The 19,904-nt window shown below is 39.5% G+C and overlaps 1 protein-coding gene across 5 annotated transcripts in view; it reads left to right on the top strand.

Moving 5' to 3' along the window:
• The window catches only part of RPP30 (ribonuclease P/MRP subunit p30), a 43,492-nt gene extending 23,683 nt beyond the window's left edge, over positions 1 to 19,809 (top strand). For 3 of the 5 annotated variants that reach the window (XM_022569367.2, XM_089897913.1, XM_022569368.2), the window contains 2 exons: positions 375 to 454; positions 3,951 to 5,296. In XM_022569367.2, coding sequence (XP_022425075.1) covers positions 375 to 454; positions 3,951 to 4,060 — 190 coding nt within the window. In that variant the 3' untranslated portion in view covers positions 4,061 to 5,296. The other 2 variants (XR_002643956.2, XR_016388117.1) reach the window with 2 other exon arrangements.
• Positions 19,810 to 19,904: the final 95 nt, after the last annotated feature.

Genomic DNA, 19,904 nt, shown 5'->3' on the forward strand with positions numbered 1-19,904 from the left:
CTGAATAAGAAGTCATTGAAATTTTCTTTTAGGAAATTTGGAATTTGGTATGTTATACTTTAACAAGATTTTTTAACCTTTTACTATAAACTTATCAATTAATAGCTTCAAAACCAAATTACATCAGGTTGTGAAAACTTCATCCTTTTGTTTTCTGGATTAAGGGTGAAATAGAAAAAGGGGGAAAGAAGGACTCTATAAAAGCTTAGAGTTAAATGAGTCTTTTCTCAAATGCCTGTTCCATTTGGAGTAAGAACTGTAGATTTAAAGTGTCTCTCTCAGTGCCTCTCTGGTGAACTGGCATTGTCAGTTATGTTTCTGTTAGTCTCCTGTCCTCAGCTGACGCTGGGTTGAAATCTTTAACGACCCCCCAGAGGGTTGCTGTTTGGGCTGTCGGAAAGTGACGCCAAGGCCGCAGTGTCCACCAACTGCCGAGCGGTGCTTCTGCACGGAGGTGAGCAAGTCCTTCCAAGAAAAACACCGAGTGGTCATGTTAAGAGCCAGTCATTTCTGTGAAACAGTTGAGCCATATCTACTTTCATTATCCTGCCCCTCGGAGTTCCATTAGGATCATCTTTTCTGAACCTGTTTAGCCATACCCGTCAGTGCTTTCTCGCCCTTTACTTCAGGCTTTATTTTCAGTAGTTTGTGGAATGAATATAGTTTGCCTTCCAGAAATGAGTATTGAATGCGTTCTTTCCAGTTCTGCACGTGTGTCCCCACCTGCATTTTGATAGGCTTCTCATCTCCCTTTTTCCTCCATAGGGACATGCTTTCCCTGCTGAAAATCACTGTTTTAGAGAACTGAACGGTGAAAAATATATGTTAAGCCAGTTATGAGGAACACAAAAGCACCAAATACATTTTTAAAAATCCTGCTAACAAACTCAAATCATAACTTTTCACATTTATTACAACTTGTGATTATTTTCTCATATTTGGTTTACCTGTTCAATTATGCAAGACTACACATTTTTTACTCACATTTCATTTATATATATCTTCCTCCTCACCTTAATTTCACTACTTGAATGCACTGGATTTCTTACTCATCAGATGATAAAAATTGAACTAGAAGTGTTTGATATGCTACGACTTTGGAGAATAAAAATGGGGCTTTTTAAAAGAAAAAAGTTTACACTTTTCATCTGCTGTTTTATCTTCATTCTCTTCGTAATTTTTAGCACTGGTGGTAGTGGTCAAGAAGCAGTTGACTTGATATCACCCAGATGAATGTTAAACTTCAGAATTGGTTGCTACATATAAACTGGGTGATTTAGCATATGAATAGTTAGGTTATTGAGAGCTTGTGTATTACGTCTGGATTTTAGTAATCTGATTTCCACTTCGTAGAACTGGTTACTGTATTACCGTGAATTAGATGATTTTGCTTTTGTTTTCAACATTTTTAGTTTGAGATTGTTGTATTACATAGCCTAGACCCATCACATAAGCTCTGGGAATGACCAAATTAATTAAAACTTTATCAGGATTTTCTTGAAATTAGGGAACAGTTGATTCACACTGGTAGTTCTGCCATTATTTTTGTCTATTTTAAATGAACATAAGGAATCGTCAAGGTTTTGGATAACAATTAGTGGTTTAAAACAGACTGAGACAAGGAAGGGAAGTTAATTTTTAAAAGTTAGTAGGGAAAAATATGAAGATCTGTGCTTCAGAAAACTCAGCTATTCAAAATAAGTTATATATAAAGCTAGGCTTTTACAGAAGCTAAACTAAAAGAAGCCTTGTGGACTTTAGCATTCCCATTCATTCTAGTTGTGCCCAGGACAGTCCTAGTGTATGCCTGCTGTCCCTGCAGAATTAACAGCACATCTACAGGATGTTATAATTACCCTGACTTTAGTTGACATTGGGATCAATTTGAGACAGCAGTTTCAAAATTCAGTCTACTAGGATTGCAAATTCAGCCTAAGGTTACATTAGAAGAAATACAAGATTCTGAGGCAGGAAGATTCAAAGTGTCATCATTATCCTCTGCACTGGTAAGTCCTGGCTGGCATCTCTATCACCCTGAGTGCCACATTTAAGAAGGACAGCACTGCACTGAAGCACTACCAGAAGATGGTTAATTCTTGGAGGGTGTGAAAACCTTATCATGAGAGCAATTGTTGAAGGCAGTGCAGGAATGGATACCTGGAAAACAGAAGACTTGGGACATGCAGTAGCTGGGCTTCTACATTGGAAGGCTTGCTACAAGGCATCACAGTTAGATGGGTCCTGTGGGATTCTAGAAACCAATGAATAGCAATTCTAAGGAGGTTGTGGGGAGGGGACAGAGGAAAGAGGTTCAAGATCTAAAAGAGTTACTTTATCTGATAATTATAAAAGTCTTGTTTTTCAACGGTTTATAATCCGTTGTCTTAGATTAAGAAGTAAATGTTCATGTGATGTAAAAAAAAATATTTCTGAGATGGAACTAATACAATTTTGAAACTAATGCATTTAGTTTTGTTACAAAGTATTGATTTTCACAATTTAATTTTTATATTTTTTATTCATTCTACTGATTTTTAGACGTTTACTCATAATCATAGTGATAAACATCTCTAAATGTAACATTTTTTGGAAATCACGGGCAATTTCTGTTTATTTTGAGATTCTCTGATTATGTTGGTATTTAATGACCTTGAGAGCAGTTTTGTCCCTTTTATAAATTAAAATGCTTTTAAATAACTGGCAAAGATTTAGTAGACTTGGTAAATTAATCCTGATAAATGAGAAGGTAATATTTAACTTTTAGAATTGACTTTTGTACATGAAATAAGAAATAATTCTTAACTAAATTTATGTTTATCAAATCCTTTTGATTTTTATCTCCTTTGTATCCAAGGGGTCTCTCTTTCTCTCCTCCCCAGTCCTTCCCTGTTTCCTAAGGACTCAGTTTAAATCTCTTTTCACAGCACTGTGGCCCTTCACAAGTACCAGCCTCGTTTCCCCCTAATTTTTTCATGCTCCTCCTTTACACCGGCCATATCGTCCCCTAAGTATATTAGATTCTTCTTACCTCTCTCCCTATGCCTTTGCAAAGGAACACTTTCCTCTCCTTTCCTTTTCCTTCTTCCCTATTCTTAGCATCACTTCTTTCATGATACCTTCCTGATTCATCCAGGCAGAGTTACTTCTTGTGGTGCCTCCATTCCTATTATATTTGCCCCTGATGTGCTATCTCAGTGTGTGGTAGGAAGAAGTACTGTGTTAGGCATCCTAAGATCCTCTGTAGATGACACAGAGCCTGGCCCCTTAGTACATTTTTAGCAGAAGTTAGCTACATTTAAGTTGAACTCTACTAGCAACCTGACCTAAACTTTTAGTAATTCCCATTCTTCTTTGTTCATTGTCACCAATATATAAGAGATCAATAACCATGTGCGTTATTCCTCGTTCACTCAACAAGTATTTCTTAAACACCTGTTAAATAACCAGGCATTGTTGGATGTTCGCCATACGATTGATTCTTCAGAGGTATAATCATGATCTAGTGGGGGACACAGATAATGAATGGTCTGTGCTATAAAATGAAGTGAGCACACACACAGCCAGGGAAGCAGACTGTTGTAGTTGCCATCTTGATTCATTTGTGTTTCTACCACACTTTAAGCATGTGCTGCACCAAGCTCTGAAACTTGGGTTCTGGCTACCTAAGATGCCTCGGACAGACCATTAGCGATAACCTGCCCTATGTAGTTTTACCCTTGGGGTAGTCCCTTTGGAATGAACTAGATGTTAAAAATATACAGATATTTGTAGAAGCTGGTGGTGGGGAAAGGTGAGAACTGTAAATGGCATCAACACTCATAGCAGTTTATTATGGTTTCATCATTTACTCATGCTGTAAGTCACAGTAACATGGGGATGCTTGTTAAAACCACCTCTTTTGAAATCATGGCTTAACTTCAGGCACTTTGGTTTCCCTGTTTATCTTATAGAAACTAGAAAAACTGCTTTTGGAATTATTTCCACGGTGAAGAAACCTCGGACATCAGAAGTAGATGATGATTCTCTTCCAGCCTGCAAGAAAGCCAAGTGTGAGAGCTGAAATGAGTCCCCGTCTCTGTCAGCACTCCCTTCTGCCTTTTGAGAATCCATCAGCCGCAACAGAAACAGAACCTCGTATGATTCACTATTTTCACTTGGAGCTAGATACCGGTAGTCTATAAAAGCAGTCTTATATTTAAGCCATTAAAATAGCAAAACCTAGTAAAGCATTTAAAAAAAAAAAAAAAAGGCTGTCCCCGTAAAGAATTTAGATATTTTAAGAGAAAAGCAAAGACTAGTTCATTTATCCTTTCCGTTAAGTGATAAATGGAAGGTATAATTGAATACGATGTTTCAATATTCAAGAGACTCTTTAAAAATGTTTCTTGCTCATTTAAAAGTTCATGCTTTTCAGCTTTACTTGATATACATGGCTTATTTAAATTTTACTACTCAAAAAGTGGTTATTTTGAGGACTCTTAAAACTTATGTTAAGGGGTTGGCTTTTAGTTGATCTACCCTTGCTTTAAGCCTCTCTTTCATTATAATCATCAAGTCCAAGTCCTTTCTAAAAGGAATTGCTATAAAATTTGCGGAAGGAAAGGAAAAGTGCATGTAAAATCACACCTGGCCTCTTCGTTTGCTGGTTCTTACCTCCGTGATATCCTTGAAATAGGATTCCTTTGAGTTGGAAGCCCCTGAAAACCTAATATTGATTTTTCTAATTGCTATAGTAAAAATCTCAAAGCACTGGACTCAATCAACTTTGGAAATGATTTTTTTAATAGCAGGATCATTGTATTAAGTAGAAGTAGCCTTTTTTGTAAATATCTGCATTTATGCTATATTGATGTTAAGAAAATCATTTAAATGAAGATATGAACACTGTTCTGAGAGTCAGAGAATAGATAATTTTAAAAAGAAAGCTTTACACCAAACTCACTTACGAATTTAGATCCTTAAATTAGATATTGGTAAAACAGAGTATACCATAACCAGGTGAGATTTATTCTAGAAATGTAAGGATTTTTCAGTTCTTTTCAATGTACTACGCTTTATCATATTACTAGGTCAAATGAGAAAAATCAGAATCATCTTAATAGATGCCTGTAAGACATTTGATAAAATTTAAAGTCCACTCCTGATTTTTGAAAAATAAACAAGAATAAAAACCCTTGACAAAATACAAATAGAAGAATATTTCACACATATGTGTATATGTTCATTTCTCTTTATATATTGTATATGTATTAAGCATCATGGTTCTAAAAATAAAGCATTTTTTACTTCTTCTTAAGCAACATGATGGATTAGCCTACTACACTCCCTCCATAAAACTCATGGCCACTGCTGCTGAGCCCTCACACCCAGAGTCTGCCACTTCCTTGAGTGCCAGCTTGCTTCTGCCTTCACCCCACTTGGATTCACCAAAAGTTAGGTGTGTGTTTATTCACAAGTCTGTTTATGCCACTGTATTTAGCATTGTAAAATTAATATAAGTTAATTTAAAATTATAAAAACTGATGAACCAGGAGGGGAAAAAAAGGAATTCCCTGGAAAATTAATGCTTTTGAAAAGTTTGAAAAAGATGAGTCATTAAAAAGAACTGTCAAATTAGTTGTGAGCAAGACAACTAGATTTAGAGGAGATCCAGTGGAAATTCTGCACTTGGATTGCTTTACCAGAGTCTTTATAAGTTCTCTTTTTTCTTCTTTTTTTTTAAATTGAGGTAACATTGTTTATAACATTGTTTTATGTGTATACATTATAATTCAACTCATGTGTACATTACAGCTTGCCAGCAAAAGTTTCCATCCATCACCATACAGTTGACTCCTTACCCGATTTGCTTTCCCCCCCATCCCTCCTTCCCCTCTGGTAACAACTACTCTGTTCTCTTTATCTGTGTGTTTGTTTTTGTTTCATTTAGTTTGTTCTTTTTCTTTTTTTTCCCCCACATAAGAGTGAAATCATATAGTATTTGTCTCTCTCTATCTGACTTATCTCATTTAGCATAATACCCTCAAGGTCCATCAGTGGTGTCACAAATGGCAAGATTTCCTCTAACTTTATGGCTGAGTAGTATTCCATTTTATATATGTGTGTGTGTGTATACACACACACACACACACCCCACATCTTTATGCATTCATTTGTTGATGGACATTTAGGTTTTTTCCATATCTTGGCTATATAAATAATGCTGTAGTGAACATAGGAGTATGTATATATTTACGAATTTGTGCTTTCATATTCTTTGGATAAATTCCCAGAAGAGGAATAGCTGGATCATATGGTAGTTCTATTCTTAATTTTTTGAAGAATCTCCATAGTGTTTTCCTTAGTGACTGGACCAATTTACATTCCTACCAATAGTGCATGAGGGTTCCCTTTTCTCGACATCCTCTCTATAACATTTCTTATTTCTTGCCTTTTTGATAATAGCCATTCTAACAGGCTATCGGGCGTGACATAGGTATTAGCATTATCTTTCCACATATATCTCCTCAGGCAAGGGAAACAAATGCAAAACTAAAAAGCTTCATAGCAAAAGAAACTATCAACAAAATGAACAGACAACCAATAAGGACCTACTGTATAGCACAGGGAACTATAATCAGTATTTTGTAATAACCTATAAAGGAAAAGAATCTGGAAATATACATATATATGTGTGTGTGTGTGTGAGTATGTAAAAGTTTTTGTCAGGTTAAAAAAAAAAAACTACCTACTAAATGGGAAGCTATTTTAAAATCATATATCTGATGAGGGGTTAATAGCCAAAATATATAAAAAACTCATACAACTCAACAACAAATACCAAACAACCCAATTTAAAAATGGGCAGAGGGGGCTTCCCTGGTGGCACAGTGGTTAAGAATCCACCTGCCAATGCAGGGGACATGGGTTCGAGCCGTGGTCCGGGAAGATGCCACATGCTGCAGAGCGACTAAGCCCATGTGCCACAACTACTGAGCCTGTGAGCCACAACTACGGAACCCATGTGCCACAACTACTGAAGCTCACGTGCCTAGAGTCCATGATCCACAGCAAGAGAAGCCACCACAATGATAAGCCCACACACTGCAACCAAGAGTAGACCCCGCTTGCCACAACTAGAGAAACCCCACGTGCAGCAACGAAGACCCAACGCAGCCAAAAATAAATAAGTGAATAAATAAAAATGGGCAGAAGATCTGAAAAATATCCAATATGTCTTTGGAAGATGTACCGATAGCCAATAGGCACATGAAAAGATGCTCAACATTACTAATTATGCAAATCAAACCTAATGAAATATCACTTTTCTTTCTTCTTTAAAGAGACTGGAACTCAAGAACAAACTGTAGATCTCCCATCAGTGGAGCCATACTTCCAAGAATAGGCTTTGACCTTTCTTTAAAAGATTGGCACGTGAGTGTACATTTATATATTTTAAACTTAAAATGTTTAAGAGGATGTATGTTCAACTTTTTTTTGATGCCCCACAATGATCTACTTTTTCAACCAACTGACTATATTTTAGCCCCAACTGTACCAGGTATAATATTGAGGTCTTTCATGTTATATTAGAAAGGAGGAAAAGTTAATGGCACAATGTGAGTCTTGAAAAACTCAAGAAAAGCAACTGGGTAAAGGATAGAAATACAGGTGCTTTTTAGCACCTGTATTTCAAATACATTTGTTATGTATTTGCAGTTGGGCTTGCTTTCTGTTTATGAGCAGGTGCTTATCCTGTTATTCAAAATAGGAGGGCATGATGGCTGGTCACCAGTGAAGAACAGCAAGTGGGCTTCTTTAAAGTTTGCTTTTGTTAGAACATGAACTGGTTTAGTTGCAACAAGGTGACATTACCTTCAGTAAAAGTTCAGCAAAGTGGTCAATTATAAAATAAATACAAAAGCCAGTAGTTTTCATTAACAATAACGTTATAAAATACCATTTTAAAAGATGCCCCTGAGGGAGGAGCTTCAAGATGGCAGCAGAATAAGACATGGCGATCACTTTCCTCCCCACAAATACATCAGAAATACATCTACATGTGGAACAATTCCTACAGAACACCTACTGAATGCAGGCAGAAGACCTCAGACCTCCCAAAAGGCCAGAAACTCCCCACGTACCTGGGTAGTGCAAAAGAAAAAAGGAAAAACAGACAAAAGGTTGGGGCCAGGACCTACACCATTGGGAGGGAGCTGTGAAAGAGGAAAGGTTTCCACACACTAGGAAGACCCTTCATGGGTGGAGATTGCGGGTGACGGTGGGGGGAAGCTTCGGAGCCACGGAGGAGAGCGCAGCAACAGGGGTGCGGAGGTCAAAGCAGAGAAATTCCCGCACAGAGGATCAGTGCTGACCAGCACTCACCAGCCCAAGAGGCCTGTCTGCTCACCTGCCGGGACGGGCAGGGGCTGGGAGCTGAGGCTCGGGCTTTCGAGGTCAGATCCCAGGGAAAGGACTGGGGTTGGCTGCGTGAACACAGCCTGAAGGGGGCTAGTGTGCCACAGCTAGCTGGGAGGTAGTCTGGGAAAAAGTCTGGAGCTGCCAGAGAGGCAAGAGACCATCGTTTAGGGGTGCGTGAAGTGAGGGGATTAAGAGCACAGCTTAAAGGAGCTCCAAAGACAGGCGCGAGCCGTGGCTATCAGTGTGGACTCCAGAGACGGGCATGATACGCTAAGGCTGCTACTGTAGCCACCAAGAAGCCTGTGTGCAAGCACAGGTCACTATCCACACCTCCCCTCATGGGAGCCTGTGCAGCCCACCACTGCCAGTGTCCCGTGATCCAGGGACAACTTCCCCAGGAGAACACATGGCGCGCGTCAGGCTGGTGTGTCATGCTGGCCTCTGCCACCGCAGGTTCACCCCCACATTCCGTACCCCTTCCTCCCCCCGTCCTGAGTGAGCCAGAGCCCCCAAAGCAGCTGCTTCTTTAACCCTGTCCTGTCTGGGCAGGAACAGACACCCTCAGGCGACCTACACGCAGAGGCGGGTCCAAATCCAACGCTGAACCCTGGGAGCTCTGCAAACAAAGAAGAGAAAGGGAAATTTCTCCCAACATCCTCAGGAGCAGCGGATTAAACCTGCACAATCAACTTTATGTACCTGCATCTGTGGAATACCTGAATAAACAATGAATCATCCCAAATTGAGGAGGTGGACTTTGTGAGCAACGATATATTTTTTTTCCCCTTTTTCTCTTTTTGTGAGTGTGTATGTTTCTATGTGTGATTTTGTTTGTATACCTTTGGTTTTACCATTTGTCCTAGGGTTCTGTCTGTCCTTTGTTGTTTGTTTTCAATATAGGTTTTAGTGCTTGTTATCATTGGTGGATTTTTTTGATTTGCTTGCTCTCTTCTTTCTTTTTATTTAAAAAAATTTTTTTAATAATTATTTTTTATTTTAATAACTTTATTTTATCTTCTTTCTTTCTTTCTTTCTTTCTTTTCCTCCCTTTTATTCTGAGCCGTGTGGATGACAGGCGCTTGGTTCTCCAGCCAGGCGTCAGGCCTGTGCCTCTGAGGTGGGAGAGCCAAGTTCAGGACACTGTTCCACCAGAGACCTCCCATCTCCACGTAATATCAAATGGCGAAAATCTCCCAGAGATCTCCATCTCAACGCCAAGACCCAGCTCCACTCAATGACCAGCAAGCTACAGTGCTGGACACCCTACGCCAAACAACTAGCAAGACAGGAACACAACCCCACCCATTAGCAGAGAGGCTGCCTAAAATCATAATAAGGCCACAAACACCCCAAAACACACCACCAGACGTGGACCTGCCCACCAGAAAGACAAGATCCAGCCTCATCCACCAGAACACTGGCACCAGTCCCCTCCACCAGGAACCCTACACAACCCACCGAACCAACCTTAGCCACTGGGGACAGACAACAAAAAGAACTACGAACCTGCAGCCTGTGAAAAGGAGACCCCAAACACAGTAAGTTAAGCAAAATAAGACAGAAAAACACGCAGCAGATGAAGGAGCAAGGTAAAAACCCACCAGACCTAACAAATGAAGAGGAAATAGGCAGTCTACCTGAAAAAGAATTCGGAAAGAGAATGGAAAAAATATAAGAAACGTTTGACAAGGACCTAGAAGAACTAAAGAGCAAACAGTGATGAACAACACAATAAATGAAATTAAAAATTCTTTAGAAGGGATCAGTAGCAGAATAACTGAGGCAGAAGAACGGATAAGTGACCTGGAAGATAAAATAGTGGAAATAACTACTGCAGAGCAGAATGAAGAATGAAAAGAACTGAGGACAGTCTCAGAGACCTCTGGGACAACATTAAACGCACCAACATTCGAATTATAGGGGTCCCAGAAGAAGAAGAGAAGAACAAAGGGACTGAGAAAATATTTGAAGAGATTACAGTTGAAAACTTCCCTAATACGGGAAAGGAAATATATAATCAAGTCCAGGAAGCACAGAGAGGCCCATACAGGATAAATCCAAGGAGAAACACACCAAGACACATATTAATCAAACTCAAAAAAAATTAAAGACAAAATATATTAAAAGCAGCAAGGGAAAAACAACAAATAACACACAAGGGAATCCCCATAAGGTTAACAGCTGATCTTTCAGCAGAAACTGCAAGCCAGAAGGGAGTGGCAGGACATATTTAAAGTGATGAGGGAGAAAAACCTACAACCAAGATTACTCTACCCAGCAAGGATCTCATTCAGATTTGATGGAGAAATTAAAACCTTTACAGACGAGCAAAAGCTAAGAGAATTCAGCACCACAAAACCAGCTTTACAACAAATGCTAAAGGAACTTCTCTAGGCAGGAAACACAAGAGAAGGAAAAGACCTACAATAACAAACCCAAAACAATTAAGAAAATGGTCTTAGGAACGTGCATATCGATAATTACCTTAAATGTAAATGCATTAAATGCTCCAACCAAAAGACACAGACTGGGTGAATGGATACAAAAACAAGGCCTGTATATATGCTGTCTACAAGAGACCAACTTCAGACCTAGGGACACATACAGACTGGAAGTGAGGGGATGGAAAAAGATATTCCATGCAAATGGAAATCAAAAGAAAGTTGGAGTAGCAATTCTCATATCAGACAAAATAGACTTTAAAGCAAAGACTATTTCAAGAGACAAAGAAGGACACTACATAATGATGAAGAGATGAATCCAAGAAGAAGGTATAACAGTTGTAAATATTTATGCACCCAACATAGGAGCACCTCAATACATAAGGCAAATACTAACAGCCATAAAAGGGGAAATCGACAGTAACACAATCATAGTAGGGGACTTTAACACCCCACTTTCACCAATGGACAGATCATGCAAAATGAAAATAAATAAGGAAACACAAGCATTAAATGTTACATTAAACTAGATGGACTTAATTGATAGTTATAGGACATTCCATCCAACAACAACAGAATACACTTTCTTCTCAGGTGCTCATGGAACATTCTCGAGGATAGATAATATCTTGGGTCACAAAACAAGCCTTGGTAAATTTAAGAAAATTGAAATCATATCAAGTATCTTTTCCAACCACGACGCTATGAGACTAGATATCAATTACAGGAAAACATCTGTAAAAAATACAAACACATGGAGGCTAAACAATACTTAATAACCAAGAGATCAGTGAAGAAATCAAAGAGGAAATCAAAAAATACCTAGAAACAAATGACAATGAAAACACGATGACCCAAAACCTATGGGATGCAACAAAAGCAGTTCTAAGAGGGAAGTTTATAGCAATACAATCCTACCTTAAGAAACAAGAAACATCTCAAATAAACAACCTAACCTTACACCTAAAGCAGTTAGAGAAGGAAGAACAAAAAAACGCCCCAAAATTAGCAAAAGGAAAGAAATCATAAAGATCAGATCAGAAATAAATGAAAAAGAAATGAAGGAAATGATAGCAGAGACCAATAAAACTAAAAGCTGGTTCTTTGAGAAGATAAACAAAATTGATAAACCACTAGCCAGACTCATCAAGAAAAAAAGGGAGAAGACTCAAATCAATAGAATTAGAAATGAAAAAGGAGAAGTAACAACTGACACTGCAGAAATACAAAGGATCATAAGAGATTACTACAAGCAACTATATGCCAATAAAATGGACAACCTGGAAGAAATGGACAAATTCTTAGAAATGCTCAGCCTTGGAATGAGCAAGGAAGAAATAGAAAATATAAACAGACCAATCACAAGCACTGAAATTGAAACTGTGATTAAAATCTTCCAACAAACAAAAGCCCAGGACCAGATGGCTTCACAGGCGAATTCTATCAAACATTTAGAAAAGAGCTAACACCTATCCTTCTCAACCTCTTCCAAAATATAGCAGAGGGAGGAACACTCCCAAACTCACTCTACGAGGCCACCATCACCCTGATACCAAAACCAGTCAAAGATGTCACAAAGAAAGAAAACTACAAGCCAGTATTACTGATGAACATAGATGCAAAACTCCTCAGCAAAATACTAGCAAACAGAATCTAACAGCACATTAAAAGGATCATACACCATGATCAAGTGGGGTTTATCCCAGGAATGCAAGGATTCTTCAGTATGTGCAAGTCGATCAATGTGATACACCATATTAACAAACTGAAGGAGGAAAACCATATGATCATCTCAATAGATGCAGAGCAAGCTTTTGACAAAATTCAACACCGATTTATGATAAAAGCCCTTCAGAAAGTAGGCATAGAGGGAACTTACCTCAACATAATGAAGGCTGTATATGACAAACCCACAGCCAACGTCATTCTCACTAGTGAAAGACTGAAACCATTTCCTCTAAGGTCAGGAAAGAGACAAGGTTGCCCACTCTCACCACTGTTATTCAACACAGTTTTGGAATTTTTAGCCACAGCAGTCCGAAGAGAAAAGGAAACAAAGGAATCCAAATCGGAAAGGAAGTAAAGCTGTCACTGTTTGCAGATGACGTGATACTATACATAGAGAATCCTAAAGATGCTACCAGAAAACTACTAGAACGAATCAATGAATTTGGTAAAGTGCAGGATACAAAATTAATGCACAGAAATCTCTTGCATTCCTATACACCAATGATTAAAAATCTGAAAGTGAAATTAAGATAACACTCCCATTTACCACTGCAACAAAAGTAAAATAGGAATAAACCTTCCTAACGAGACAAAAGACCTGTATACAGAAAATTATAAGACACTGATGAAAGAAATTAAAGATAATACAAACAAATGGAGAGATATACCATGTTCTTACATTGGAAGAATCAACATTGTGAAAATGACTCTACTACCCAAAGCAATCTACAGATTCAATGCAATCCCCTATCAAACTACCACTGGCATTTTTCACAGAAGTAGAACAAAAAATTTCACAATTTTTATGGAAACACAAAAGACCCCGAATAGCCAAAGCGATCTTGAGAAAGAAAAACGGAGCTGGAGGTATCAGGCTCCCTGAGTTCAGACTATACTACAAAGCTACAGTCATCAAGACAGTATGGTACTGGCATAAAAACAGAAATATAGATCAAGAAAGCCCAGAGATAAACCCACACACATATGGTCACCTTATCTTTGATAAAGGAGGCAGGAATATACAGTGGAGAAAAGACAGCCTCTTCAATAAGTGGTGTTGGGAAAACTGGACAGCTACATGTAAAAGAATGAAATTAGAACACTCCCTAACACCATACATAAAAATACACTCAAAATGGATTAAAGACCTAAATGTAAGGCCAGACACTATCGAACTCTTAGAGGAAAACATAGGCAGAACATTCTATGACATAAATCACAGTAAGGTCCTTTTTGACCCACCTCCTAGAGAAATGGAAATAAAAACAAAAACAAATGGGACCTAATGAAACTTCAAAGCTTTTGCACAGCAAAGGAAACCATAAACAAGACAAAGAAAAGACAGAAGACCTAATGGGCAGAAGACCTAAATAGACATTTCTCCAAAGATGATATACAGATTGCCAACAAGCACGTGAAAGAATGCTCAACATCATTAATCATTAGAGAAATGCAAATCAAAACTACAATGTGACATCATCTCACACCAGTCAGAATGGCCATCATCAAGAAATCGACAAACAATAAATGCTGGAGAGGGTGTGGAGAAAAGGGAACCCTCTTGCACTGTTGGTGGGAATGTAAATTGATAAGCCACTATGGAGAACAGTATGGAGGTTCCTTAAAAAACTAAAAATAGAGCTACCATATGACCCAGCAATCGCACTACTGGGCACATACCCTGAGAAAACCATAATTCAAAAAGAGTCATGTACCACAATGTTCATTGCAGCTCTATTTACAATAGCCAGGACATGGAAGCAACCTAAGTGTCCATCAACAGATGAATGGATAAAGAAGATGTGGCACTTATATACAATGGAATATTACTCAGCCATTAAAAGAAATGAAATTGAGTTATTTGTAGTGAGGTGGATGGACCTAGAGACTGTCATACAGAGTTAAGTAAGTCAGAAAGAGAAAAATACCGTATGCTAACACATATACGTGGAATCTAAAAAACAAACAAAAAAAAATGGTCATGAAGAACCTAGGGGCAAGACTGGAATAAAGACGCAGACCTACTAGAGAACAGACTTGAGGATACGAGGAGGGGGAAGGGTAAGCTGGGGGAAAGTGAGAGAGTGGCATGGACATACATACACTACCAAATGTAAAATAGATAGTGGGAAGCAGCCACATAGCACAGGGAGATCAGCTCAGTGCTTTGTGATCACCTAGAGGAGTGGAATAGGGAGGGTGGGAGGGAGGGAGATGCAAGAGGGAAGAGATGTGGGGATATATATATATGTATAACTGATTCACTTTGTTATAAAGCAAAAAGTAACACACCATTGTCAAGCAATTATACTCCAATAAAGATGTTAAAAAATTTATAAAAATTTTAAAAAATAAAACAAGTCTACTTTAAAATGAAAAAAAAAAAAAAAAAGTGGCCCTAATCACAAAGACATAAATTACCGAGAAATGATGGGACTCTGTGAGGAAAACTGTTAAATAAAAGTGACGTGGGAAATTAGACTGGAATACATGAAGGGAGATGTGGTACATCAAATTCTCCCCTGATTTAATCTATGAATTTAACAAAATCCAAAACAAAGTGTCTGTATGTATTTTTGTTTGCTTGTGTATAGGTTTTCTTTTTAGACTTGCTATTTTGAAAGAAAAAAGTTTGAGAATTGCTAGGGAATTTTGTAGAAAAACAATGAAAGACACTTGTACAGCTGAGTATTACAGAGTACAACAGAACTCTAGTAACTAAAACAGTGTATAATTGGTACAGAAATTCATATAGAAGAATGAAAGAGCTGGGAGTCCAGAACACTTCAGTTATAGGAAGTAATGATGGATTGTTCAGTAAGTGGTGTTGGAACAACTGGTTACCTGGCAGGAGAGGCAGGACAGCACAGTACTGTACGGTTAAGTGCAAAGACTGTAGACACACTGCCTGTGTTAAAATTCCAACTTGCTAGTACTTACTACCTGTAACCTTGGACAAATGACGTTACCACTCTGTGCCTCACTTCCTTCTTCTCTTCTCCCTATGGCATTATTGCAAGGGTTAAGTGGATTAAAATTTGTAGAAGGCCCAGAGCAGAACCTGTCATATAGAATGTACCTACTAAATGTCAGCTGTTACTCTGTCATTTAGGAAAAACAACAAGTCCATTCCCTACCTCATACCCAGTACACACGCATAATAAATTTAGGTGGATTAAAGATTTAAATTTTTTAAAGTGTAAAATACTAAAGAAAAAGGTAATTATTTAAAAAGAAAATAAGCTTGGATTGGAAAAGACCTAAACGTGGTCATCAAAGCCAGGAAACAAAAGCTTGATCAATTTGTCTATAAAAATTTAGTGTTAGAAAAGTACGAACAACTAGGAAGGAACATTTACAGTGCATATCCCAGAGAGGAATATGCTTCTTTAAAGAAATTGCTTTTAAAAAACAAATATGCAACATGACAAATACTGCTAGTGTCCATCCAGATCCCTTTTTTTTTTTTTTTGCGGTACGCAGGCGTCTCACCATTGTGGCCTCTCCCATTGCGGAGCGCAGGCTCAGCGGCCATGGCTCACAGGCTTAGCCTCTCCGCGGCATGTGGGATCTTCCCGGACCGGGGCACAAACCCGTGTCCCCTGCATCGGCAGGCGGACTCCCAACCACTGCGCCACCAGGGAAGCTCCAGATCCTTTTTACCAGGCTGGTGTACCCCTTCTCCAGCTGCTGCAGATGTTGGATATTAATGGTTTATCCTCACCCTCCCCTGGAGGTTGGCCCATGGTGAATGCCTGAGCAGGGCCTTACAGCCTGGCCTTCCGGCCTCTGTGGTGCAGTTTATGCTCCTGAGCTCCCCATGGGATTGGGTTTAGGAGAGACTTCTTAAACCATGTGTTTGCCTCTTTTCTTTTCTTCTCCTGCCCTGTCCTGTTTTCCTCAGTCCCTTATAGACCACTGTCAAGAAATCACTTCCACAAGAATCCTTATTTCAAGCACCACTTCCAGGGAACCTGACTTAATAGAAAATTGAGCAAGGAAGATTGGCCCAGAAAAAAGCTCAATAAACCTGAAGATGCTGAACTTTTTTAGTAATCAAGGGAAAATAATCAAAAATATATCTTTCTTTTGCTAATTGGGTTGAAAAAATAAAACATTTATAAAATGAGTATTTTCATGATTGTGGGGAAAGGCAATAACATTGTGGAAGGGCTAATTTGATACCAACCTTATAGGTATTTCTATAAATATTTCTTCAGAAATAACTGGTTAGGTGTAAAGGATGCATGGATAAGAATATTCATTGCAACAATGTCTAAAATGGGAAAATGGAAACAACCTGAATGTCCAATAATGATAGGATTGGTTAAATGATCCATTGTACATTGAAACATAAGACTACCATTTATAAAGATGTCTAGAATAAGTTGTTCAACTGAAAAGAGTTATAAAGCTAAATGTACAGTGCCCATATGTAATGTGCACAGAAATAATCAGCATCATTAAATTAGGATTATTGGTGATGTTTGCTTTCTTCATTCATTTCTATAATTGGCTTAATACTTAACGAGCATGTATTGCTTGTTCAAGGGGAGAGGAAATTTTTTCATTTGGGGGATAAAGGCAGTATGACAGATGTTATGACATGGAGAAAAAAAGTACAGCAGGAACACACTTGAGACTAACAAAGTCTAAGTAAGAGTTAAGGATGGCTTCCTGGAGGACATACAGCTACCCTGAAGGGGAGGAATGGGGAGAAATGATGCAGTGGGGTGGGAAGAAGAGCCTTCCAGGGAGTTGGCACAATATATGAGAACAAAAGCTAGTGCCTGGATTTTTTAAGAAACTGAAAATTCAGTAGAGTTGAAATTTGCTGTTTAGCTAGGAAAGTAATGAGAAATAGATGAGAATAAAGAGTTAACGGCAGCCAGATTTCAAGAGTTTTAGAAAACGTTAAGGCACTTTTATTTCATCCTGAGAGAAGTGGGCAGCCACTGAAAAATTTTGAAGTGGAGAATGACTTGATCATATTTGCATTTTAGAAAAATCACCCTGGCTGCAACTTGAGGAACAGACTGGAGGGAAGTAAGCTGAGGGCATTTGAGTAATCTGGGAGCTGCTGTGGTGATCTGAACTAGGGGAGCGGCCCCTAGGATGAGAGGAAGTGGACAGATTACAGCACCCCTTAGGTAGTATGCTTGGTAAGAAGTCTTGGTGGTTGGTTGAAAGAGGGATGAGGCAAAGGGAAAGTCTAGAACAACTTCCAAGAGTCTCCATCGGCCAGTGGGACATTCCCTTCACTGGTAAAAGGACACAAGACGCAGAATGTGGGTCTGGCTTAGGTGGGAGCTGGCTTAAGTGGGAAGACAGGGAGCTTATAAAAGTTGACTGCCAGGGCCTTCCCTGGTGGTGCAGTGGTTGAGAGTCCGCCTGCCGATGCAGGGGACACGGGTTCGTGCCCCGGTCCGGGAAGGTCCCACGTGCCACGGAGCGGCTAGGTCCGTGAGCCATGGCCGCTGAGCCTGCGCGTCCGGAACCTGTGCTCTGCAACAGGAGAGGCCACAACAGTGAGAGGCCCGTGTACCGAAAAAAAAAAAAAAAATGTTGACCGCCAGTGTGACAGAAACTTGAAGATTTTGCCTGAAGTGTTTATCTTTTCCATTAGCAAAGGTCACTGAGTTGGCCTTGTTATAATGGGACTTATTCCATGTTGATTCTCATGCCCCCAACCTCTGTACTAGTGCAAATCTTTATACACAGCAACACAAAAGTGTTTTAACCCGTTACTTCCTTCTCTCCTTTAGCTTCCAGCTCTTGTGGGGAGGGGAATTTGAGGAAGACATCAAGAGAAAACTTAGCCATGTAAATAATAACACACCCAAGCTATGCTGTGGGAGACATCATTGCAGCAGTGGAGATGCTGCCTATGTTGTAGGTGCTTTACTTGGAAGAAATGGAAGGACCCCAAGCCTTAAGGATCTGACGGGTTAGAGCCAGGACCCTCAAGGGAGAGCAGGGGGTGGCAGAAGGGGATTGAGAGGGAGATAACAGAGAGAATGAAGCTCCTGACGCCCCCCACGAGGTGGACTCTACAGATTCTTCAGAGACTAGATAGAAAAGGTACAAAAATATTTCAAACCATCCTCACAATTCCATGATCAGCTAACTGGAGGATCTTCTGGTTATGGACTGTGCCTACACGCCCTCTCAAAGTGTTAGAGGCATAGCAAAGAGGTTATGAGTTTTATCCTATCTGGGGTGTTTTATGGGAGGGGTACTAGTGCGAGTGTTTCACGTTGGCCTTCATACTTTTCCCGTAACCTTGCCCTTTTCTGTGTTCTCTCTGCTGCCTGAACACTGTGCTTGAATAACTCCAGTTTATCCTTCAGACTCCCCTGAAAGGCTCCCACCTCAAAGAAGTCTTTGTAGAAACCCTCTCCGCTGCCTCCCCATCGAATGATGGGTCTCCACAGCTTAGACTCTCAGCACTCTGTACTTTTTACTTCTTTATATACTTACTGCAGATTGTTACCGTGTATTTATTTCTGTGATTATTTCTTTAATATTCATCTATTCCAGGAAGGCAGGACGGGGACAATTTGGTTTTCTCATCACAAGTCATAGCACCTGGCCCAGCACGTGGCGGCAAAGTAGCTCCCCTTGGAGGTCAGCAATCATTGGCCAGGTGTGTTTTCTCGTGGGCAGTCTTTGACATTACCGCGGGTGTGCACAATCCTCAGATTAGTTAAGCCCCAGGGGAACATCTTAAGGGAACACCTTAACTTGCAGTAATCATTTTGCCCACCAGAGGTCTCTTTCTCCCCATCACTGGGGCCAAAAAAGCTTGAACTCCTGGGTATCTTTATGGTTTTCACAGCTGTGCTGCTCAATGTGGCTGTGCTATACCACCACTTCTGCATCGCCTGGGGGCTTGTCGGAAATGCAGAATCTCAGGCCCCACCCACACTGGAGGAATCGGAATTTGAATTTTAACAAGATCCTCAGGTGATCTGTGTACACGTTAAATACTGAGAGGTGCGGTTCTACAGGACACTCCTAATATGAAAAGCTTGGAAGACAAAGAAAACCCCATCTAAATGGCCTTTTTGCATGATTCTCACTAAAAGGAGGAAAGAGGGTTAGGATTTGCTTTTATTATGAACATAAAATATACATACAGCATAATATACATTTACACATTTACAATTCGCAGTTACTTTCATCTCTTTTGAACTCATTCAGTTCTGCACGGCCCAGCGGCCCGCTCCTTCCACTTACACTCAAGACATTCTCTTTACCTTGGTATGTACAGCGTGTGACCTAGTAAGAATTACCAGGCCCAGGCGTCGAATGGCGGGCTTTACAGTCCTCACA

The sequence above is a fragment of the Delphinapterus leucas genome, chromosome 16 (assembly GCF_059928025.1).
Source record: "Delphinapterus leucas isolate spDelLeu-1000000601 "Yukka" chromosome 16, BTC_Dleu_Yukka2, whole genome shotgun sequence".
Taxonomy (NCBI): domain Eukaryota; kingdom Metazoa; phylum Chordata; class Mammalia; order Artiodactyla; family Monodontidae; genus Delphinapterus; species Delphinapterus leucas.